General features: G+C 46.9%; 1 protein-coding gene across 3 annotated transcripts in view; it reads right to left on the minus strand.

Annotated features, from left to right (window-relative positions):
* Positions 1 to 4,038: 4,038 nt before the first annotated feature.
* The window catches only part of LOC135895840 (sodium- and chloride-dependent GABA transporter ine-like), a 95,790-nt gene continuing 74,257 nt past the window's right edge, over positions 4,039 to 25,571 (minus strand). For 2 of the 3 annotated variants that reach the window (XM_070532950.1, XM_065424038.1), the window contains 7 exons: positions 24,531 to 24,601; positions 16,920 to 17,273; positions 15,679 to 15,803; positions 13,368 to 13,468; positions 8,183 to 8,414; positions 6,260 to 6,516; positions 4,039 to 4,250 (listed from right to left, as the gene is read on the minus strand). In XM_070532950.1, the coding sequence (XP_070389051.1) occupies positions 4,152 to 4,250; positions 6,260 to 6,516; positions 8,183 to 8,414; positions 13,368 to 13,468; positions 15,679 to 15,803; positions 16,920 to 17,273; positions 24,531 to 24,601 (1,239 nt within the window). In that variant the 3' untranslated portion in view covers positions 4,039 to 4,151. Of the gene's footprint in view, positions 4,251 to 6,259; positions 6,517 to 8,182; positions 8,415 to 13,367; positions 13,469 to 15,678; positions 15,844 to 16,919; positions 17,274 to 24,530; positions 24,602 to 25,571 lie in introns of those variants that run through there. The other variant, XM_070532951.1, reaches the window with a different exon arrangement.

A 25,571-nucleotide genomic window follows, 5' to 3' on the forward strand; every position in this document is an offset into this window, starting at 1 on the left:
AACATTGTTGGACTGCGTCTTCGCTGCATCATAACATGCTACGCAGTGAACGCATAAAATATAGGTTCGGTGAGAACTGAGAACACCAGTCATCAAGTAGAAAATGGCCTAGACATCTGGGGGGGGGGGCTGTTTTTTTTCGTATACAATTATATGGACGCCCGAGGCGCATTTACGCCATTGGGATTGTTGACGTCGTACTATTCGGCTATCAACGGCACATGTGCGGCGCGCACATGAAGCATTAGGAGTCCAGTGTGTTTGGCTCTAAAGAAAAAAAAGAAAGAAAGAAAAAAGCTCGGCGAAGCCACGTGGACGCACATTCACGTAGTCGGGGCAGCCTTTTGGCTTCCGCTGCTGACATCGGGGTTCCTGCGGAGGAGCTGCGTGCATACCACTCCGTGATGAACGTCAGGCTAAATTTTGTAATGCTTTCTTTGGACGCTGACCAACGCAGGAGATTTTCCTTTGGTCTCGTCATGGTCTCGTGCGCCACGGAAGTGCGACGCTTGCAGCCCCGCTGGCACGATTCTGATCACGCCCGTGTTCTGGGATCCATTCGGCGCGAAGCTTAAACATTGCTGCCGCAGCTGTCAATTTAATGTCCTTTTGCAAACTGTAGTTGTCCTTTTGCTGGGACAACTAGAAGTGTGGTCGCATAAAAATGCGCTCGCAGTTAGTGTCGCTAAACCTAAGGCAGTACTTTTTCGCCCCTATAGTAAGAAGTACAGTGAACTTGGTACTTCAGTAGAATTGTTTCAATCATTCGGTGTAATGTTCTCCAAAACATATGCGATCGAACGACCACATAAAGCGTCTGACATGGAAATCGTCTAAAGCCAGAGGTTTTTTATGCCGCGTTATATAGATATTGTAGGTTATAGTTATATAGGTTATAGAAAAACAAACTTGTTACTGCAAGATGTGTCACTCTGCTCGCACATGAATTACGGTACACTGGTATGGGGGTGTGTGGACGACGACTGCAGAAACTAGCCTTCAAAACCTAGCCGTGCTTGAGAAAGGTGCTCTTCGCACTGTGTTTTAGTTCACCCGAGAGACACTCGACAAAACAAGTAATTAGAAACCAAGCAATTATTACCACATTAATATGTATACGTGTAAATTATTACGTTAGTACAGAAAAGAACCAAATAAGCACTCAGAAAATATTTGTCGATTAGCTGCACTGCATATGTTTGAATCACCATACCCTAACCGCTACAAACGACACTCGTTGTTACCAGCTGTTAGAGCAACTATGGGTACCAAACATTATGATATCAGTTACGACTAGCATTAAACAATTTATATGACGCACACTATATTATAAACAATGTCAGTAACTCGGCCTTGCATGAATTCTGTATCTTATAAGGCTAGCCACCTCTGCGCCACATTGTTAGATATAATCAGTACAAAGTGGTAATGATCTGCTTCACAATGTTCTTATCAATGCTCTGTTTGTCAACTACATACCATACATGTCTTCTTTTCTTTTTCGTCAACTGCGCAAGCTGATATGTATTTTTTAAAATATTATTTATGCTGTGCAAGTTTAACTAGTTATTCTCAGCAAGAATGCCAATCGTCGTTCCGTCGCTGCCTGCTGTAAAGGGGATGGGAAGCTCGTGAAGTGCTTTCGCTTTTTTTCCCACCTCCTACATCCTAATGTAGTCATGAAAAAAAAAATAATGCATTTCGTCTGCACTGCAGCACGCTGTATTGTAAGGTGAGAGGCTTGCGAGATGCCCCTGGATGCGTAGAACAATGCGCAGTAGACGGAGTAGAGAAGAGATTCTGGTATGGCAGTTGTAAAATAATGAGAAGGAGCTTAACAGCGAATGCGTGGGCTTTGAGAACGGGTGCGCTCACAGATGGCAGAAAATAGGCGGCGGTTATAAAGCTCGGGGACAGGTTTAAGAACAAAAAAACCAGTAAAAAAACGCAAAGCACAAGAGGAGAGGTTCACACCCCAATGACTGGTTCCAGTGGTTGTGGCGTGAACCTCTCCGACCCGCCGTGGTTGCTCAGTGGCTATGGTGTTAGGCTGCTGAGCACGAGGTCGCGGGATCGAATCCCGGCCACGGCGGCCGCATTTCGATGGGGGCGAAATGCGAAAACACCCATGTACTTAGATTTAGGTGCACGTTAAAGAACCCCAGGTGGTCGAAATTTCCGGAGTCCTCCACTACGGCGTGCCTCATAATCAGAAAGTGGTTTTGGCACGTAAAACCCCATAATTTAATTTTTTTTTAACCTCTCCTCTCGTCCTTTGTGTTTTTTGACTGTTTTTTCCCCTTAAAGGATGTACCAACTGACCTGGATTTCAACCCCTCGGGAATAGGCTCGGTTGTTTTCAGAAGACCTACTTCTCGAATTCTAGGTGTTTCATTCAGCTCAAGAAGCTAATGGACATTCATGTACGGGTGAGGCACTACACTCACGTATACCCTGCGTGCATATTGCGAGCTTCTGTTCGCTGTTCGCAGCAATCAAGAGAAATGAAAGAAACACTGTACTCTGGCTTCGTTGTTTAATAATCAAGAATGACGCGGTACATATAAAGAAGTGTGCATGCTAGAATTTGTATGGCTCATCCGTACTGTTTTCAAACAGGTCGCGAATGGACTAAGGTGTCTACCTTCCGAAATGGCTGGCCGTCATATATGCATAACCTACCAATAATGTTAGCCTTCTGTGACTACCAGCAACTGGCCTTTCGTGATGCCAGAAACTAAAGGTTCACTGTTGCTGGTGTCTCCTAGTGCTTGCTACAAAGGCACAACCGATTCTAAGCGACACACGAAAGTGGTCGTTGACACGAAGAGGTGTAGCCACGTAATTCGTGGCTACACCACTTCGTGTCACGCCCATGCGCCCTCATTCAATGTTGTGCACTGTGTTTGTCTCTTTCCCGCTTTGTTTGGGAAGCAGCGTGGCCGGTTTGCTTAAGCATACGTAAAAACTTCCACTGGTATTCTCGCCAAATAACTACTCGAGAGACTGTGAGATGGACAGTTATGCTTTAAAACTGCTTTTATATGGTTTGGTTTAAATGGGCCATCATTGCACTGCATTTCAAAGCTAGCTATAGTATATTTAAATATAGCTATTTTGGGAGAGCGCTACACGTATTTGTGGTGGAATGGAAAGTGGTTAAACGCTCGCGATCATATCCAGAAAAGCGGATTACTTCAAATAACAAAATGATGAAAATGTGAAGAATGGATTGTGGTAAGCCCTCCAAGTGTTCTGAAAGGAAGTCTACTGATTGCGAAAAAGTATCAAGAAAGATTATGTAGACAATTATGTAAATACAATTTACAAATGCGAAAAGGTATAGGCGGTCTGCATCAATCAGCTTTTTTTTTTATTGCGATAGCAATTGTATGGTCCCCCCAGGCGCATTTCTGCCGTCGGCGTTGGCATTGTCGTCACCGTGAGGTACCATATAAAGTCTAAGGGCAATAAAATTGTCGCCGCGCACCGTATGCTGTACGTGCGAGTGAAAACGTGCGAGGGTGAGTTGGCGATCTCGGTTTGATCTCGTGCAAGCAAGAGAGGAAGGTGAGGAGGCAGCGCGCCGTCTTTCGCCGCTTGTAAGGCTTAGGGAGGAGGGTGTGAAGGGGGGGGGGGCGATCTACACCTGGCGGCCGCGCCCGCCCGCCAGCGCCACCGTATCTTGAAAACCATCTGCGATGGGGGAGAATCCGCCATGCGCTGCGTTTTCGCGGCTTAGTTCGCGTTCATGCGAGAATTGGCTCGCTGCTGCTGCCGTGCTTCTTCATTGCAGCTCTGTGACAGCGAGCTTCCGCGGTCATCGAGCGAGATTTGTTTATGTTTGCTGGTGCGCGCGTGACACCACGTTTGTTTAATTTAGTTATTATGCCAATGTTTACGAGTTCATATGATCGATAAAACTAGTAACCTCAGTTCGTATAGCTGTCCAGTAATTTGTTATCGCAGTCGATGCTTCGCTCAGCAGGAGAAACTGCAACATATTTTGTCTCTTGAAGTGAACAGACCACTGCATATTTCACCTTTTATTGTTTATTACACGACTAAGACGTATATAGAAGTATTTATAATACAGGACCAAATTGAATGAAACCGAATGACGCAGCGCCGTAAGGAATAGATGGCACATGCTAGGGATGTGGCTGCGCGACCACAGGTTCGGGGTCCAATGCTGAGAGCTGGTGCAGTTCCATCACGGATGACGGCACCAGGCACCGGCTTGTCGCGCTCTGCATCAAGGGAATGGACACGGCACATCTTTAGAGACAATAATTACAAACCGAATGAGAGCACGGGGTGAAAAGCAAGAACGCAGCGAGCACACTTTGACGCTTGTCTGTCGCTGTTGAGTGTAGCACTAACGGAAGACGCATAAACAACAACACGAGGACGAGTGCTGTTACGCAGCATGCTCCATTAGAGAAAGCCGTCTGGCGTTTGCGGTTTTTCTTTTCTGCGACAAGGTATGCACGCACGAGTTAACGTGTCAGGCGCTCGCTCAGAGAGGGCTCTGCTTGGGTTATTCAAACTTTCATAAAGATCTGGGTGGGAGGTAGTTTTCATGTTAATCCTGCAAATACAGCCGAAAGAAAAAAGAAGTACGACATAATAGCAAGTTTTATACCCGTGGTTAATTCTGCACGAACGGGCCCCGTTCGCACGCTAATTTAGGCTCATTGCACCCGCATCGGGTGCTCGATAAATGTGGTTGAAATATTTTCGTAGAGATCATAATTGATATGGAATTTTATTTCAAAAGAAACTACAGAGAATACAGGAAAAGGTCAGCACAAAGACAATAAATTTTCTATGACACCTTTTGTAAGAGACATGTACTGTAAGGCTAGATTAGGCAATAAAATGCGTGTTTGAAAGTGGAGCAATGACTTTCAGTCCGGTACGTATGTACGTATACAATTTGCTTGTCCACTCCCGATGCTAGGTTAAAAAGCTCATAGCTTAGCTACAGATTCATTCATTCATGGCCGTATTATTGGGCTTCATGGTTGCCTGAAGTGATAGTTTAGCTATAACTGCAGGCCCGTCTTTTGTCCTTTCTCAGCACTACTAGTCTCTCGTGTAGCTTATGTTTGTACACATTATGGAACGAGATGCTTTGCTGGGCTAGTTGATCTGTAGCACCAAAAAGGTGGACAGATATGGGTGAAAGGGCAGAGTGCTACAGGGCGCTCCGGATTTTAGTACACTTAGAACTGTCGCTTATTTCGTGGCTATTCTTTAGGCCTTGTCGCTGGGGAAGTTGTTGAAGACTGAAGAAAGCCAGGCCAGAACTTCTTGATTGTGCAAGAGGGAATAAAAACGCGATTGTGCAGGTGCAGCAAGTTTGTAAGCTGGCTTCTATCAGACGGGGACCGAGGCTTGAATGGGATATAAAAGGTAAACATGCTTTCTTTCTTTACTTGAGATGGCGGACACATATGGAAAGCTTGAAGACGATCCCGTCTTCCTGATACTTTTAAAACGAATCCGTATTTTTTAACTCTTCGCTCACTTTGCGAGTGCTGGCTGCTGCATAGTTTCTGGCTAATGCATTGCCGAGTCGCGAACAGCACGTTCTGTTAACTTGTCCTAATACGTACGTACCGCTGGGCATGTGCCATTTTTTGGCTAATCTCCTGAATGGGCCTGTGTCAATGTGACAAAAGGGGGTGTAGAAGGAACAAGGAGAGGGGAAACAGTGGGACTAAATTTTTGTTTATCACGACTGTATAAAGCCAACAGGCAATGAAGCGAAGAAAAGGATAGGAATTCCTTATGTTGCCCCTGGCTTCGTTAGCTGTTGCATTTATGAGGGTGGTATGGAAGCCCTACGTGTATTTCGACTTGTGTCGTATTTCTCTGTGGACACGTATCGCATCAATATTATTCTTTCGCTCCGCATCGTACATCGCCTTCGTTCTGATAACAGGATAGCTAACAATTACGGGCGACTAAGCTGTGCTCGCTTCAGCCGCTACTGCTGCCACCTTACTAACTCGAAGAAGCTTGGCGTCATTTAGATTCTAACATAGCGTCGGAACTGCATGATTTCTTTAGTTTATGGACAAAAGTCTTCTTGTTTCCGAAACAAGGCTAGGCGAGCATTTAGTTCAACGTGCTTGTTCTTTCGTTTCTTTAAGCTCATGTGTACAAGTGATCTCCATGGTTGCAAAATAGTAATGTTCACAGGGTATCTGACTTCGTTATTGCGGTGCAGCGTAAGGAAGCCGGCACTTACTCGTCTCACCGATGTGGCAGCCCTGGCGGCCCACAGCGGTACTTGCAGAGCTCCGAGCGCTATAAGCACCCAGGCCACGACGCAGGCTTCCGGAAGACCCGGTGGTGCCTCCGCGCCACCGCATCCGCCACTGAGCAAACCACCGGCCAACGCGCCGGAGAGAAGGGCGGGCAAGAACCACGTCCACAGCGCCTCAAGAGTCGGACTCCATGACTCGCCGTGCATCAGGAGCACGTCGAGGCGGAAGTGCTCCAACCCTGCGAGAGGACCACGGCAGAGGCCGCGGATATAGTGAATCACTTGCAGTCTCGCCCGAAAGGCGAAGCATCGATTGCGATACCAAAATAGCAGACAGTAGAGGCGCCAGGCTGAGCCGCGATCATCGGCTCCCCTTGCGTGCTTATGGGGCTTTACAGGCCGAAACCCCTATTTGATTATGAGGCACGCTGTAGTGGGGGACTCTGGAAATTTGGACTACCTGGGGTTACTTACCGTGTAGCTAAATATAAGTACACACGGGTGTTATCGCATTTCGTCCCCATCGAAATGTGGTCGCCGTGACCGGGGTTTGATCCCTCGACCTCGTCCTTAGCCGGCCAGCACTATCTTAGCGACTTCCCTGGCTATATATATATATATATATATATATATATATATATATATATATATATATATATATATATATAGGGTGTCCCACATATCTTGAGCCAATGTTACAAAAATGAAAGGCACTCCGGACGCGAAATGCACCGAACACATCATGTTGGCACTGGCTTAGAGTTACTCAGGGCGTTTTTTATTTTCGCCTTTAACTAACGGACTAGTTATGTTTAATTGATCAACTTTTTGGGTATTGGCTCCAGACCCCAAGTAAAAAAAAAAGACTTTTCACTCGCACTCTGCCCGCCTGCCCGCCTCTTCTAAAGCCACAACAACTTGCCGCAAATGATACCCCTGAATGCTCCCTAACCTCTCGCTTCCCCAACACCCTGTCATGCCCCTCTTTTTTTCTTTTTCTTTCTTTCTTCTTCTTTCTTCTTCGTGTCTCCTCCTTTATTTTTTTTCTCTCCTTTTCTTTTTTTTTCTCCCTGCCTTGCCGCTGTCCCGTTCTTGTCTCCTGGTCTTGGGAACCACGCTCACAGACGTCAGGCGACAGCGCTGATTCTCTTTGAAGTCTCTCCCTTTACAACAGCCGGCACCGACAACAGCCGTACGTGAAGTCACTACACTAACGCTTTAAAGCTAACATGTCGAGGATGATGAGGTCACCTTTGACGGAGATAGGTGCTCCTATTGACACGTTGGCCAGCCTTTCTGAGGCACCTTATTCCTGTTCACAAACTTAATACCACAGTGTGCTATATCATCTGTCAACCCCTTTCTTGATTTTGGACTTCAAAGTCCCAAAGCAACAAATTTCCTATGACACGCAATGTATTCAAGGGTTGCACATTATTTTCACCGTATACGAGTGTTATCGCATTCCGTCTCCATTTTCGTGGCCTGATATTGAACACGCGACCCCGTGCTCAGCAGCAGAACATCAACACCATGGAGGGCGGGTAGCGGAAGTGACCGCGCATCACACTACCCACGACACGTTTATAAACACGAGGTGGCTGACAGCGCCGGGGGCGTGTGAACTCGAACATTGGAATCTCTTCGTGTGCATACCGGTGTAACTCCGTTTAACGTGATTGAAGGTGAAGAACTGTCTCAAAACAGAATGATGCTTTCGACCTTGTGGTCTTTAACATGCTGAAAATCACGGTACACGATTGTTTCTTTGCTTTCCGTCGCACATTTACACCGCAGAGAAATAGACCTACAACCTCGTGCGTGAGCAAGAAGGTGGCCTTGGGTTTGTACCCATTCACAACAAAACGGGTACAAGTGAAGATTGTCGTTAAGGGACTTGCGTACCATAGAACCAGGTGACGGCGATTACCTCGCAGAGCGCGGTATACGCTAGCAAGGGACCGAGCACCTGGGCGTCGAGGAGGTGCAGCAGCTGCAGCCCCGCCTGGCGCGACACCAGCGGCAGGCCGGCCACGAATCCGGCCGCGCAGTGGGCCATGGCCAGCGCAGGCCTCTGTGCACTCAGCCCCGGGAACGTGTCCATCCAGTGGGTCAGCGCCGACTCCACTAGGGCCGCCTGCGAGCGCGTGGAACATAAGTAGACGCCCTTGTCTTTTTCACAGATCAAGGTTAAAATTCATGTTCAGGAAATTACTTGCCTACTAAGAAAATTCGCTTTGAAGCGCCATAGAAACGTGCGCGGTTACAGGCAGCCAGCAATACACGCCGACGCGAGGACACGACCGCTAACTTCCAACTGATTGTGATGTACAATTGACTGCCTCTCAGAAATACTGGGAAAGCCGAGACAATGCGCCAAACACAAGAAAAGATCAGATTGTTTGGTCTTGTGTTTCGTTTTCTCGCCACATCACAACGCTCACAACATCACAACAAACAGCCCCCCTTCTTGCTGACAGTCAAGGAGCCCGGCGCATACATTTCCTGAGTTGCCATTACTATTTTCCTAATCACGTGGTTCTATAACTCTCATGCACTGACGTCATCAAGACCACGATAGTGTTGTGCAGCTAGCACAGTGAAAAAGCGATGCGTTACCTCCATCCACATATCCTCTAGCAGTGCTGCAGAAGTTGTAAATAGAATAACATGGAGTACGTCAGGTCTCGGGAATTACTCTCGATGTTGTTGTCGAAGAACACCACCACCTGCAGTCCCTCTTTTGGTTTTACCCTTGTTATAAACGAACATTTGTGGTAATTACTAGAGATCATAAGATGTGCTAAGATACACCCTTTTCTGTTACTTACTTTGACCACGGTGGAAAAATGAATGGGCGTCTCAACGACACCGTCCCTCTGCGGAGCGGGGCGACTGTGCTCCTGTTTGTGCTGCCTTCCGTCGCCGGAAGGTGCAGTACAGTGTCATTGTAGCGCTGTCCTGTGTGTCAGGGCTGTACAGTGTCAGCGCTGTCCTGTGTGGTCCTGCCTTCTGTCTTCGTCGTCTTGCGCCGCCCCATCAAGATGTTCAACCAGCACCAACTCGCCCAAATGTCGATCCTTCTACACTACAGTGCTGGCGTCGTCATTGTGTGGCACTACGCTCGCATACTTTGCTGAAATCTCCCAATTTATGCGTGAAGCTACCTCTGCTGTGGCACTATATACCAGCACTTGCCACTTCTGTGTTACCTTTTCCCGTGATATGTGTGTTTAAATCCCCTACCAAACCCCCCTGTTGGATGTCTATTTGCTGGACGGTCATCCAGCATCGCACTTCTTAGTTGTGGCTTTTAAGAAAATTTTCGGGACGCCTGTACGTGCCTGACTGTGCTTGTGTGGGAATTTGAAATCGCTGCACCGTCGCCTCGATTGTGTCTCAGCCTGCAGGCAGTGATAAAATACCATGCGGCTGAAGCGAGGTGCACATTTCTGTTCAGTTGTAGTAGATTCTTAATTCGGATTATCAGATTTGGGAGTACGACTCCGCGAAGCAGTATTTTGCTTGTCTCTTGATTCATTGTTCAGCGCACGAACAATGGACCTCGCTTGCCTATCCAGAGCTATTGCGTTCATCATACAAGCAAAAATGTGTCGTGCTGGGAAATGTCGGTGGTCGCGTAAATTATTTTCTGTCATTTATCCCAAGACAAAGACACAGACAGAGTGGACATACTTCTCCGTGTAAAGTGCGGATTATAAAAGAGTAACCTGCTCACCGCGCACAGTGCTGCACTAAACAAAACATAATCCTTGATTTGTGCGCAATGACAAGGGTGGATCAGTTCCTTTATTATAGTGCAATTTGGTACAACCATACGAGTTAATAATTGGAGAAAACCTAAGTTATCGGCAATAAGCATGCGCTCTCTCACTCTGCAGCGTAGACAGAAGTTTTGAAATAGTAACACCACGCTCACGTCAGAAGAATTAAAAGCGCAGTTCCAAAAGCGAATACTCCAGGGTGACCTAGAATCACTCGGGAACTGCCTTGCAGTGCTTTGTTTCGTGTGCGATTGTGAAGCCGTGTTGGAAAGCTCTGAAATCATAGCCCATATCGTCAAGAGTTGTTTTAATTCGGGTTTCCTAGTAATCACTGTAGCGGAAGAAGTTACCAATTCGCATTCAAGCCAAGCGGTACTGATTACCCAGATTGCTTGAACACAATGAATTTTTCTCATCGGGGCTACTATTCCTTATTTTTGTGCATGATCCTAGAGATCGCGCATAGAGTTCGATTCTTTCCTCCTGGGAGATGGCGTTCTTTGACTTCTTGCGCCATCTGACTAGATCAGCGGAGACTCGGATCAAGTGAGCGGCACGTCCGATATAATATCACGTGTTCTCGTTAGTTCTCTAATTATTTTTACCCCGATTGGGTTTATTTACGGTGGTTATTATCCAAGTATTCACCTCCGTAGCTGCGTGGTTTCTGCTGTTCACTGTACGCCAGACTCCAAGCTTCGGTATCTAAGTAAGTGCCTGAAAAATATAGCAACTGCGCACTTTTCAGAGACGCTTTTAGGCTAGTGCTTTAGTGACTCGGAATTTTCTGCCAAAGTGCTATAACACCCATTCATAACCTTGCTGTTGGCCACATTTAAACCAACGACCTGTATTACAGAAGCCTGATAATGAAACCATTACGGCATAGAGACGTGCGCTCACAGCAGGCATAAAACACCCTTCCCCGGGGCAACCTAGCGTGTTGAGACACTTGGCGCGTTGCGATTTGGCCACTTCGACCGCCAGAACAACTCCAATTAATCGAGATTATACATATTCACAATATCTTATTGCCTTGTGCATTTGAAAACGTATACATCGCTTTGAAACTTGGGCAAATAAAAGCAGATAAAGCATACTAAACAAAGCCGCAAGCACGAAGACTGGACAAGCACGAAGCACGACAAGCACGGTTAGCCAGTCTTCGCAAGCACGAAGACTGGCTAACCCTGATTCCCATGGTAGCTGAACGTTCGCAGCGCTGTTCCCTTTAGTTTCATTACGGGGACACAGCGCGATAAAAAGCGAGACAAGGAAGACGGACAGGACATGCACTGACCGCCAGTAAAGCGCTTATTTTTGCGAGCAAAAACATACGCACATTTTAGGAGTGAGAGAGGTGAAATGGTGGAGGTGAAACACGTGCACGCGTACTACCCTTTCTAGAACAGTGAATAGGTCAGCTGCGGAGATAGTTAATCCATTTGTTCGTGCAACTGAAAGTGAACTAACATATGCAGGCCCTAGGAATGCATGACAAGCGCCTCATAGATTTCGCGAGTGCGGGTATCGCGCTAGCTCCGGGTGATACGCGTCTGTGGGAAGTGACGGCTGCATCTGCACTGGTCTCAATGGATCTCCAATTTGCTGCCGGTCTTCGCTCCAAGGTTGCTGGCATGTTCACGCAAGCGGTCATTTATACAGCTTCAAACTTCAATTACAGCGCGTACATAGAGAAGGAGACCGAAAGAACGACGAAGACGAGCGGTGTTATTTCGTCTTTCTTTCGGTCCATTTGTATATGTGTGCGCTGTAAGTGAAGTTTGCAATCGAATATCCAATAGCCCGTACGCAAACGCTGCTTCGTTTATACAACGGCTCGTCTGCCCCATGTATAGGCCACCACACAACGTGAGAACCTCGCACACCACCTCTGCCTTACAGGGGACGAAGCGAGTTGCATGTTTTTTCTGTAAGTGGGTTTGTCTAAGCACGAGGCATTCATTCGCACTCAGATAGAACCGAGTTTTATGGTCGCCGAGTATACCACTCTCACTTCAGCGTGCGGCAGACTTCTTCACTCTGTGGGAGACGCCGTGCAAGTTAGGGATCACGACCACTTTCGCCTTGTCAGCCTCTGGCTGAGCATTCTTTCTTGGCAAACGTGACCCTCGTAAGACTGCTTCTGCCAGCCCCATGACAGGAATGGCTCTGGAAAACGTGCCCTCGTCAATTTGTCAACTCGATGAATGAAACTCGAAGCGACTTGGTGAGGACAGGAACAACTTAAGGCATTCTTCATGTTGGTTAGTGCGATAGCGCGTTTCACGAGCTTCGATTGGTGAGATGAGAAAGGTAGAAGTTCCTTCCTCGAGCATAGGTCAAGTAAGTGTGCTTGTCGCTTAAGCGAAGCGTGAGGTCGGGAAAGTGAAGTTGATGACATTCAGGCAGCTCCCTGGTGAAGGAAAGTTCGGGGAAGGTTGTGCAAAAACTGCGGAAAATTTGGTCGACCCTACTGCTGGGTTCGTCAGGATTGGCTCGGAATAAGACCATAAAGTCATCGAGATAACTAATTATCTTCACATTGTCTTCCTTGTCTTGTTATTGGGCGCTATTTCCCCGTAATGACGACATACCAACAAGCACAAGTTCAGACCCTTTTAAAGTATATTCCCTCTAGCGATTATTATGCGAAACTCTGTGGTTCAGACAATTGAATGTCATTAAACTCAGCCACGAACCTCGCGTCGAGTGACCGCCAGGAGCTGGGACATTTTAACGTCGTCTTCGGCTTCTGTTGCGGAATCTGCTTAACAGCAGTTGGCTGCTTCTATGGCGTGGGTCTGCATCATATGGTCTACCTTGATGAATTCATCGATATTAGCATGTGTACTTGTTTGCCTTTCTCTGATGACCACTTTTCCCCCGCTAGCAAAGGGTAAACGTTATCGCTCGGCGTATCGCAGGTTTATCGAATGTCATTGATTGTTCGATCCGTCCACTGTTGTCTCCGACCACTGTGTATTTTGAGTGCGTGCGCGACGTGAATAGTGCGGTATTTCTTGAAGGCGTGCGGGCAATTACTTAGGAGCATTCGGCAGTCATGTATAAAAGCCGACACGCTTGACCCGCAGATCAAATTTTCGATGATCGCCAACTTTGCTCGCCGCTGTCGTTGTGCCTGAGTGTTACTCGCTTCCACAAGTTCGGCAAATAAAAAGATAGTTACGGGATTCACAGTTGTCGCTACTGTGTCCTTAACGGTCACTGCAAGGTGACAATATCACTACACTCGTTTGATGACTCGCGTGCTCCAACTAAACAAGTGAGGTGCTCCAGCTCACCTGAGAGTTTGCGCCTACAACGAGTACGAGTAGGAAGAAGACGCCTGAGTAGGCCCAGTGCACCGAGTAGCTGTTGAGGGCAATGAACATGGCGCCCTGGCCTGCGTGCGTGGAGTGACCATAAAAGCTTGAGTGAAGCACGCTGCTGCAAGACGCACCACGTTTGCAATATCGGTGCCGCACACTGCATTCCGATAACAGTTCTTTGCCAAGAGGGCATACTGCAAGTTGAACAACAGAAGGTTGAGCGACCACTATATGAAAGCGGTTTACTCTACCAGTACCGAAATGCACTGGTGTTCCAGTTAATTTTGTGCTTCAATACATAAAACATGCTAAGGGTGCTAACTGTAGGTTAGATTTCACTGTGGTGATGCTGGCTCTCCTGTTATAGTTGGATAAAATGTGTAAAGTGGAATTGTTCTGCACCATTTGAACTGAATAAATTACATTATTTTGACTAGGATCCCGAACTGAGAAGGCATATTCGAGTTGAGACCGGATTAGTGTTTTATAGAGCATCAGTTGGAGAGACTGTGGCGCACGTGAAAAATTGCGTCGGAGGCAACCCAATGATCTATTAGCATTGCTTATTACGTGTGCAACGTGTGTCTTGCAGGTTAGGTCACATGAGACGTGAACACCGAGGTATTTATAGGATGAAACGCAAACGAGTGGGACGTTGTCGATGTAATAGGCTGGTGGAATGTTTGTTACTACATTTGGATATTCCCAGTGACTTATATTTGCTTATGTTTAATTCCATGCGCCATATTTTGCACCATCCACTGATATCATCAAGATCAGATTGAAGAGTGGTTGTATCATGGTTAGTAGTTACTTGTCGAAATATTACGCAGACGTCAGCAAAGAGATGAATATGAGATGTCATACAAGAAGGTAAGTCATTAATATAAATTGGAAATAGCAGTGGTCCAAGGACAGAGCCTTGCAGCACGATCGAGGAAACCAAATTAGAGGGAGAGCAAGCGCTGTTAGCAGAAACGAACTGAGAACGACTCGGCAGGAAACACTCAAGCCAAATAAACAATTGGGGATCAAGGTTAAGCGTATGCAATTTACACATTAGTAGATTATGACGTGCTTTATCAAGCGCTTTTGAAAAATTTAGAAATATACGATTCGCAAGAGAAGAACGTTCTAGAATGGCGTGCAGCTTATGTGTAAACGATATTACCTGTGTTTCGCATGAATAAGTTTTGCGAAAGCCATGCTGCGAGTGCTTGAAGAAGGAATGAGATTCGAGACAGTTAGCAAGATTAGAAAATAAACATGCTCAAGAAGTTTGCAGGGGATATGTGTGAGCGAATTGGGACGATAGTTAAGTGGAGAGTGCCTATACTACCTGTTTTATGAAGTGGAATTACCTTTCCTATCTTCCATTCCGCAGGGATAGAACCCGTGTCAAGTGAATGTTAAACAAAATTTTGGTTAGTATAATGGAACTATACTCGCTCGTGCTTTTCAAATTTCATTTCAAAATAATTAGTTACGTAATCGAACGGCCAATACGAGCATTGATATATAGGGGTGTTAAAGTAAATCAAGACACGCATTCGAACAGCTATTTTACGTAAAGATGACGATAAGAACACAAGCAAAAACAAAAACCGTAAAAGCATAACAATGACACATCCGAAAACTTGAAGACACCTATGGCCGTTAAAATGGGTACTAGAAAAATTGAGGGTTGCTTGGAATGCGTAATTCAAATGTAAAATGCTTGTTAAATAGGTACACTTGCCAGCGGACACTACCTGTAAGAACAGAAGAGCGCAACCAGAAAAAAAAATTAAACAGTCAGGAAACTCGGTGCTAACCTAAAGGATAGCCATTTGCACAAGTAACATCAAAATACGGTGATGAAAAAAAAGTAAACGCAAGAAAGAGAGCGCAAGAACAATGATGTCTTTTGTTAATGAGGAAGAAAATCCTACGTGTGTACGTTAAAATACTGTTTCTGTTTTTCTAGAAAATCATCATGAGTTAGGGCGGATACGATTTCATTTGACAACTTATTCCCGTGATATACCGCGAGAAAGAGGGACGAGTGACCGAAGAAGTTAGTGCGAGCAAGGACGAGCTGCACTTTGAAGGGATCGATGATCGATGCGTGGGAGGATACGATGGGCGGGCCTGATGAGGCATGCGTTAACGCGCTGATGTGGCCTTTCTCCATGCTTCTCCCAAGACGAGCAGCAGGGCATGGCGTGACAAATTAGATTGCTGTCTCCGCTCAGCACTAAATAATGTGGTTTATCATTGTTGCTTTAGCAAGTGCTTTCTGTACCTGAATGTAAGGCCCGTTCGACGGGTGCGCCAAGCTCCCAGGAGAGAGAGCCGAGCGACGAGAACACGATGATCGCGTACAGAAGACCGGCGCCTACGGTGAGCGCTAGAACCATGGTCACCGTCCTGCGCCGAGTGCACGTCGTGTTTTAGATTGGCGCGGCTACTGAAAAAAGAAAAGGCGATTTAGTCTGCTTTGTGTCATTTAAATCAGCTTTTGTCTGAAACGTCTCTAAGAAGAGCCTTATACAATATACAATAAAGCGTAGTGTCTTGTATTTCGATTAAATAGCGGAGAAATTCATGGCGTCAACCCTTGCTTTTTATGATGGCTTTAGTCTAAGGATAGTTCCATTTATTCTGAAACAGGATACAGAAACAAATAACGATGCGCTCCATCGCCCTGGAGCTTGTACGATATTTTCTCTAGCTTCCTGGTGCAATTCAGAACTGTTTTTGCATTCTGGCTAGCTATAATGACCATATTAGTAAATGCACTTTTCTTTCTTTGCTCAAGCGGTGAAGATCTAGATCATGGAATGTAATAGTATGTCCAATCGCATACCTTTTTAATATATTTATTTTTTGTGCTTTGGGGGGTGAATACCAAGGGCGCGAATGGGGGAAGATTACTCCAGCGTCGTCAGCTTGTGCTCCACTACTGCACATACACTCTGAAACATTGCCGAAGAAAGAACTGTACTGTCTCTCTTGCCCGGTGACCCTATAGTACGACCGGCGTCGAAGGTGCTGGTGGTTGCTGCATTTGTGCCAGTAACTGAGTGCCGTGACGTTATCTTTGAAAACAACGCGGGTTACTTCGAAGCACCGGGAAAGGATCTATTTCAATCGCCTTCCGCGTCATGCGAATAACTGAGCTTGCTGTTTTCAATGAAGACCTATAAACTACTGCTGGAGAACAAAGGAGCAATAGAAACGTTGAAGGAGTGCGACGGCAATACAAGAAAGATCGTGAGTAAAGCAGGCCTACTGACCGCAATAATTCTATTTTCTGCGTTCAGTTATCTTCCCTAATTTGTCCCTAATATAATTAAATGAAATTAAAAGCACAATTATTTTCGAAGAGCCCGGCTTACTTTATAGGTGTGCGACACCCCGCATAAACTGCGGGATACATTGCAACAATGGAGTAGGCACGCAAAACATGATTTCCGCGAATTGTCGAGTGCAGCGTTCGCGTTTGCTTGGTGCGCGAGAGTGCTACACAGGCCAACGACTCGCTTGTGCACGTCGTGCAGCTCGCGGCAGTAGCTTCCGTTGGCCAGCGCCGGTCCGTGCGCCAGGCCCAACACCAGCAGCACCTGCTCGGCTGCGCGAGCCCACAACGCCGGCTTCACGATGTCGGCGAGGCGCGGCATGAACAGGTACATGAGTCCGCGGCTGGCGCCGGTGAGCCACGCGGTGCCCACGGCCAGCAGCGCCACCATGGCGATGGGAAGCACTAGCGCGGAGGACGGCGAGCGCCGGCGCAGAGCTGCCCACGCGAGCGCCCAGGCGGCGGCCAGGCAGCAGACCAGCTCGGGACGGACGCCCGCCTGCTGGTCGCTGCCCGTCACCATGCCAAGGGACGTGTGGCTGCGAGGCGCGCGGAGAGCGAGTCATGTTGAATTCCAATGACGGAGTCGGAGCAATTTTAACGCGATAGCGATAAGGAGCTCGTGTCGCAGAAAAGCCGGTGTCGTCGGCGTCGGTGTCGGTGTCGGGTGTCGGCGTCGGTGTCGGCGTCAGCGTTTTGCGGCGTTGACCGTGAGCGATAAATCACGGCATGCACTCCATAAATAAAAAGCAACTTCCAAGATGGGCTGGGTGGGAATCGAACCAGGGTCTCCGGAGTGTGAGACGGAGACGCTACCACTCAGCCACGATTTCGATGCTTCCATAAGGTACAAACGCGCCTCTAGTGAATGCGGTGTTGCCTTCGAAACGAGCCGTGGAAAGTTATACTGTGGTGTATATCGGTAATTATGAACATGTAACTTACAGAAGTCGCAATTACACGAGTAGCGAAGTGCGTTTCGTTGCATTTCTTCTGCGCTTTCCGCACCCGGAGAGCCATCTTGCGGCAAACACAGAAGACCCCCTCCTCTCCATGTACGGCGCTGCCCCGACAGATGGCGCGCCACGCGCGCATTGGAGCTGTAGCGGCTCGCTCCCTCTGTAGAATCAAGCGTCCTTCCTTTCTTTAGATCACTATCTCTCTATCTCTCTGCCCGTGCCGATCACGGCGTTTGGCTGGCGTGCATCATTTCCCCCTCCGGGATACCGAGTTCTTTGGTTCGCTCCGCTTGCTCAGGCGCACGTTTCGTTGCTGCGCCGAACGCCGCGTTGCTCGACCATATGGCTCGACGCTCACCGCGTCTGATGCGGGGCGCCTCGTAAGTGATGGCTGCCCTGTAGCCCATTGTCTTACACCCATTGGCGGGTCGACGGGAACGCTATCGCGTTCCACTCTTGAAGGCGAAGCTTAAGCGTCCTCCAATTTTTTTGTTCTTGTTTCGGAGCAAGTTTGTTTCAATGACAGAGTGAGGGCGGGAGTAAGAGAGAGAGAGAGAGAGACAAAAGGGAAGGAAAGACAGGGAGGTTAGCCAGTGTAAATACCGGCTGGCTACCCTGCACTGGGGAAAGGGGTTAAAGGAATAAAAGGACAAGAGAGCAAAACAAAAAAAGAAATATGCACAAAGTAACGCGATGTTACGCGCAACAATAGTCGAAGGCGTTCGCACAATTCACATGTCTTTAAGAACTTGAGCAAAGCCCTTAAGGCCTTGAGTGCCGAAGCCCGTCTGGACCAGTGTCCGAGAACTTTCTCGGGGCGATTGTCCAGTTTTTCAAGCCCAGGGCGGGAGTAAGGTGTTCCAAGGAGAGAGTCGGAGGGGATTTAGAGCGGGAGTCACTCCGTGGAGCAGAAAAAGATGCTCCACCAAGATCGGCGCTTGCGTTCGACCAGTCTTGGTCCAAGGCGCAAACGCGTCCCTTCAGCGGCGGGTCAGCTGCGCAGCTCTGCTTAACGCGGTTTATGTTACGGCAAATCGACCCTTTTTTGTCCTTCATATCGAAAGTGATACGCTGCATCTATGGTGCATGCCAAGCTGTTTTACAGGTATGCTGGTAAACTGACAGTCAAGCCGCATGAAGTGAGACGGGTGATATGATGGCTGCTCGAACCTCTGTAGTATTGTACTCGCCACCCTCCCCGAATTCACTGATAGGTTACGTGTTTGTCGCAACAGTATTACAGTTGGGTATAGCCGGCCGACGTGCCTCTAGCCCTTATGAAAATTAGTGACCAGGTTACTCGTTGGTTGCTCGTATAGCTAGCTACTCGATGTGCTGCGGTACTCGCGAAGACTTCGCGTTTTCGATGCTTGCGGCAGTGCAGGACATAGTAGTTATCATACGACTTTGCATTCAAACAAAAATACAAAGCCAAACATAATACTAGTGTAACACAAGTTTTCTATATGTTTATGAAATCAAGCGCTGTTATCCGTAGCTTTAAACTGTGGCTTTAATTTTGGCTTTACTTGCACTCGAAGCGCTTCATGCCGATTGATGTCAGCGACGGTCAAAATAGCCCATGTGGCTCTAGTACAGAAAGAACACGCGGAATGCGAAATGAGGCGGTAACGTTCACATTGTTTTAAGTCAGGGTAATTCTCAAACAATCGGGAAATCCGTACTGAATATATAAAAAATATCAATCTAGTCGCAGCTACGACTTACGGTGAAGGACGCAGGCATTTCACTTTAATGGTACGCAAGTCTTAATGGGACCTGTCTTTCAAACGCTTGTCTGTAGAAGCGGTTTCCTCTCAAAGCCTGGTGTCACTGGTGTGAGTGATTTCTACGCACTTTGTCCGGTGCGAGCATACGTCATTTCTCTTGCTGCTGTTCTTTCCGTTTCGCATTGCAAAAAGCAGATCTGAAGTTCGTATCCCAAAGAATGCTTTTCTGGACTCCCTGTGGCTGGCTTACCCGAAAGCCAGTTACCCTGGCATTTCTTTTGGCTTTTAGTCTTGCAAGACAACTTGGATGTTCTAAACAATACAAAATATATACGCTTTAATCACTGGCGTACGGAACGATTGCGACCAATTACTTTATCTATGCGTCCGCTGCATCGCGGCGTGGGATACTTATAGCGGGATTTCATCTCGTGACCATGATTTGTCTATCGGCGGTGCGACATCGAAGAGAAAAGGGCTGCGGTACTGTACATGTTTTAGCTACTTTTTACAGGAGCAAGTGGTGAAGGATAACGTTAATAAATAATGAATGAAAAAGGGCAGTGTCAACCATCACTTATCTACGACGAAAGCCCAGATACAGAGCCCGGTATACGGAAAACTAAAGGAAGAAAATAAAATGTAGACTTGTCTGCGGAGCTAGCCAACGTATACGTATGTGCTCATTAAGGCCGCCTTGTAGATCTAGATGCATTAGTTTTATTTGGTTACTGTTGTGTCGTCACTGATTCACGATTACCACTACTACGAGCGACATAACCTCAAGCCGCTCACTTACCCCATCAGACAAACGGGTCCAAGTTGAACAGATCAATGGTCAGAAAGACACGGTACACCTTTCTAAACGTCGATCAGAAAGTTCGACAGATGCATCGCACCCTGGTTTCCGCATTCTACAGCCTGTTGATCAGCGTCTCAGTGGCGCTGCCATAATAGCTTAGGTGTGTGTTACGTCTCGAAGCTGTACGCCTGGGTTATGTGAAAAGTTTGATACAAGGGTTTTAGTATTTACTGAACCAAAAACGTTTCTTCAGCCATCTCCGGCCTTAGAAATGTGGACGCCGCTGCAGGGATTGGACCTTGGAGCATAGCACTCAGCACCGCATTAGGCGCTGAGCCACTTTGGTCACTGAATAAAGAAGAGAGACTGAACAGTCCTTATCGAACGTCTTTCATTGGTGTGTCGCTTTCATGTGTCGTTACGACTCAGCATGGATTCTGATCTTTCCCATGGCAGGAGATCGCTCATGCGCCGATAAAATGCGAGAAAATATTGGTCATGGTAAGCGTGCTCACATGCCACTTTTTCCTCATAGTGACTGGCGTTTCTCGTGATTAAATCGATAGGCACGCGTACTGAGATTGATGTCAGAGAGGAATGCATTGGAAAAAGTCGCAATATCGCGCCAAATTCGAAATATTGACAGCGATAGCAAGGTACGTGAGAGAGGTTCGTAATTTGCTCACTAACCAAATTAAAAGTATGGCGTCACGCGCACACGGGCAAACATGAACAGATCCTACTTGATGACTACGAACATTCGCTGTCACAACGCAGGTATTATGAAGAGTGCCGGCAGTGGCGAGCAAACTCTTCGTGCTGTCTCTCGCTTCACGGCGTCTCGGAAACTTGACACTGTGTGACGTACAGACTAGGCGCGCAGAAACATAGTGCACGCGAAGCCACCAGCCATCTCGGGTCGCCCTTAGTCTTTGCACTCGCCGCAGATGAGCTCCAAGATACTGTGACTGGACCCCGTATGCACTCAGCCGCGCGGGCAGCAATGCGTAGCCATGGCTGAAATAGAGGAGGAGATGCGTGCTCACCCCCCCTCCCCCTCCCTAGAGTGCGCTTCATTACGGGACCCCCCCCCCCCCCCCATTGGGCGGGAGGGAAGACGGCGCGCAATTAGCCACCATCCTTCTCACTCACTCTCGCACGCTTTCTTTCGCACCCACAGCGCACGGCATTTGGAGGTCGATAGAATCTTATACCACTTTGACTTTGCATCAAACATCACGGCGAAGCGTGCGAGAAAAATTCGTCTTGGGTGTACCTATAATTGTTATCGCAATAAAATGTTTTGAGAACTTCGGCAAGGAATAGAAAGATCATATTGAAGCTAAACAAACAAAGGAAATCATTCTATGGTGCCCCTCTTGTGTAGGCCCTGCGTTTTTCTAGCTGTCTAACTTCATTTGCAGTGGAGTGCGACCGCACCATTCCACTAAGTTAGTACCTGTTACGGGCTATCCACCCGGTAGTATTTCTTGGGAGGGAGTTCTGTGCGTCAGTTCAGACCGATGAGCCCTCGCCTTGATGTTAAAAATATGCCGGTGTACCGGCACTCACTAGATAGCATGTTGTTGGCCAGCGAGCGGAGCACCTAAGAATATTGTTCTCCTATCTTAAGCTAATAATTAAGTACCGGTTAGGAAGCATTGCAAGTCGTAAATTGAGGGCGAAACTCGGAAAATTAAGAATGCACAGTTGATTCCGAGCAACGACACAAAAGACAGAATAGATTGGACAGATAAGTGTTGAGAAAGTTGTTGACCGCTCTCCAGAAACTCCAGTGAAGCAGCTAGTTGTTACCACGTCCTGAAAAAAGCGCGTGACATACGAAGGAAAGAAACGTGACAACTCGATATATTGCGCCGCGACAGACTGCTGAGCTTCATACACAGCGCACGAACGGTTACCCGAGTGAACTGCTGCTGGAAGTGTGGCAGCGCAACAATGCAGTCCCTAGCTTCGAAACACAAGCCGGTAGTCTGATTTTGTTGCATCACATAAAGCTACGGGTGTGATAGCGGCGGGATCACATCTGAATTATGGGAAATCAGGTATTTCTAACATGGATGTAAACCCTATGGTCATGGCGAACTAAACGTCCTGCAGAGGAAAATTTTCTCTGTTACTCACACCTCCGATGTTTTGCCATATCACTGTCATCAAGGTCCTGACAAACAAGCTTCGAACTTTTCTTTAGCTTCATCAGGATTCTCTTGCCACCGTGACCAACGCACACAAAGTAAATGACTGGAGTAACCGGCGCTCGCGCCACGTCTTCGGTGACCAATCGTGAAAATATAGGAAAGTCAGTGTACATAGGGTTAGTGATACAGCATTAACGCTTGGTAGAGGCGCAATACGCCGTGGTAGCGTAGTGGCAATGGAATTTTGGGGTTAAGCTAGCGGTCGTAGGTCGGATCCGAGTCACGGCGACCGTATTTAGATGAGGGCGAAGGCCGAAAACGCGTCTGTACTTACCTGTAGATACACGTTAAAGAACACCAGGTGGTCCCAATTAATCCGGAGCGCCCCACTACGGCATACCTCATAAACGTTTGGTGCTGTTTGCACGTCAAACCAGAGAATATAATTTCGGCTGGTGGAGCTTTGTGCACGCATGTGTTTGTGCCATTTATGCGTATGTGTGCTCGGTCGCAATCGAACGGTGTCTACTTCTGTCAATGCGTTGCATTTTGCACAAAATCGCGTATTCTTTTTCATGAAGTTCTACCTAGCGACCAAGTTTACGTACAATTTCTTGTATGTTGCTCTCTGGATTCCTATACGCATGAATTTGGTGCGAGACGACGTAAGCTAAGGTTACAAAGGATGGTTACATGAAGCAGCAGTACCTGGGAAATGTAGAGGGGCGTTTCCATATGTGTGCCGATTTCCGTCCGTGCGCTTTGAATACAAGGCGTATGCCGGATCTGGCTATCTTGTAACCACCTCCATAAAAAAAAGGCGGTTGGTTAGGTGACTTGCAGATGTCGTATCAACATGAAAATAATATGCAACGATTCCTGACTATGCCGAGAACACTTAGAAATAGCCAGCAATTAAGAATATAATAAATATGAGTATAATTAGCCGTGAACATGGTTCAGATGGTTTGCGATGTGAGTGCCTCTGTCGCTGTAACCCTGTGCACCACCGCCACCAAGTCTCACCTAACTTGATTGTCGCACACTCAGCCACAGATGGCGCGAAGTTCCGAGTATGGGACGGAAGAAAGCTCAGTGTGAGAAGCAGGAAGAGCGGAGAGTCACTGGCTGCGCATCCTATAGTAAACATTCAGACGTAGATGGGTGAATAAATTCATGTGTATAAATAAAAGATATGTATGCAATCCTAATACCATACTAAGGGAAAAAGAAAGAAGGGGCCAAACGAGTGTTGAGGATAAGCAAGACAAGGTCGACGTAGTTGTCAGTGGAATACGATAGGAAATTACAAATGAGAATAATGAACATGAAAAGGAGTCTGAAAGACACAAAACACAAAGATATAATCAAAATTTAAGAATGGAATCATTTGAAGCATCATTTACGTGGACCTTGCCTTCCTTAGCGTCAATACTTGGTCGACCTTTCTTTGTTATTGAACTCGTCAAGCTTGGTACTCTGATTATTGCGCTAATTACGAGCTGTCATGGCGTCCATGTTTTCAACAAGGAAGCATTATAAACTGATTACTGAAGGCTGGCACTGATTACTTTGACAAAATTGCCCTGAGGAAAACAACCCGAACACTCACCCCTTTGTTTTGGAGGCGCAGCGTTCCAGCCTGTATCCCTCTTTTTGTTATGGTCAGTCAGAGGCGTGACGCACACAAATGTAGATTTTCAAGACTCGCAGGGTAAGTGGAGCAGTGCTGTCACTAACCAGGTACAAGGAGCCAACGCACATGAATCATGCAACAAGAAGCCAATTGTACTGTTATAAATGGAAGAATGAGGAATGAAAACCTGTAGCGAAATAATCCATGCAATTCATAAATGTGTTGACGAAGTCTGAGATGAATTAAAAATGTGGCTGATTCATTGAACAGATTAATGGTATGTGTGTCCAGAAGCATGTAAGCGCTTCTGGAAGGTCAGCTTTGTAACGCTACTCCTTGGTAAGTGTTTCTACGGTAATCTGCATATGAATTCGCTGAGTACATGCGTTGGCAGTTGCAGACAAGTTCTTCGCTAGAGAAATATCTTTCCGCGTCAGCCAAAAAAAAAAAAAAGAAGAACACATGTAACACATGCAAGAACTTTAAGAAGATATAAGTTTCAGCACTCACAAAAAGTGCTCGTTGACGCTTTCGGTGACGTTGACACAGTGCTTTGTGGCTTGTCCAGGGGCACATAACCTCTGCATTGTCACAGAGACATTACAGTTCATTAGAACGTATACGGGAAGTCGTGTGCATTTAAATAAATAAATAAGCAAGCAAGTAAGTAAGTAAATGAATAAATGAATAAATAAATAAATAGGAATAACGTGCAGCGGGTTCTTGACTTTACTTGTGCATTCTCACAAAAGGCTTCGACTATGCAAGTCCTCGATTGTGTATTCAACAAAGAACACGTGCCGTCGGTTGCATATTGGCTAAGACTAAGACCTTCGCTCGAGAAAGTGCACCACCAAAAGCGATAATTTTCGCATGTGTTAGTTACTACTTCGTAACATTTTACGGAAAAGAATTTGATACGTTATATACCATCCTGAACTAATCGAATAATTAGTAAAGGACACCTTTGCAAAACTCACGTAACCAGGGGCCCTATAACGTAAAACTATTCCAATATGTTTCTATGCCAATCTCCTGACGTCAAATTTGCGTAACCACCGACGCAATCACCGGGCGGTAACCCGCAGGGTTGTTTGAACAGACCAATAAAACGCTCTCCTCATTCATAGGAGGTCACTTTTGTTCGCTTGAAAAACGAATAACATTGCCATACTGAGCGCCTTGTCGTATCTAATTGGTTGACGTGAGGCGAGGGGAACGCTCAAGTGGAGAGGGATTCGCTGGGGCAGAGCCAGTGCACTGAAAAATCGATAACCGGATGAAGAGGGTGGTGCCGGCGTCTGCGATTGGTCGACTTTCACTTACTTAGCTTGTGGTGGCTGGTCGAAAATCGCGGCGGCACGCAACGGAAGCTTAAGAATGACGCTAAAACTGACCCTCCGCAATGAAGAGTTGGGAGAATGAGGTGGTAAATATGCCGAAAGGGCTCGAAAACGTTACATGGCCACGCAAGAAGTTTTATTATACGCAAATACACCCATGCTCTCCGGCAGGTGCTAGTAGCCAGGGCCTCAGCGATTGGCGGCAGTC

Source organism: Dermacentor albipictus, chromosome 2 (genome assembly GCF_038994185.2).
Source record: "Dermacentor albipictus isolate Rhodes 1998 colony chromosome 2, USDA_Dalb.pri_finalv2, whole genome shotgun sequence".
Taxonomy (NCBI): Eukaryota; Metazoa; Arthropoda; class Arachnida; order Ixodida; family Ixodidae; genus Dermacentor; species Dermacentor albipictus.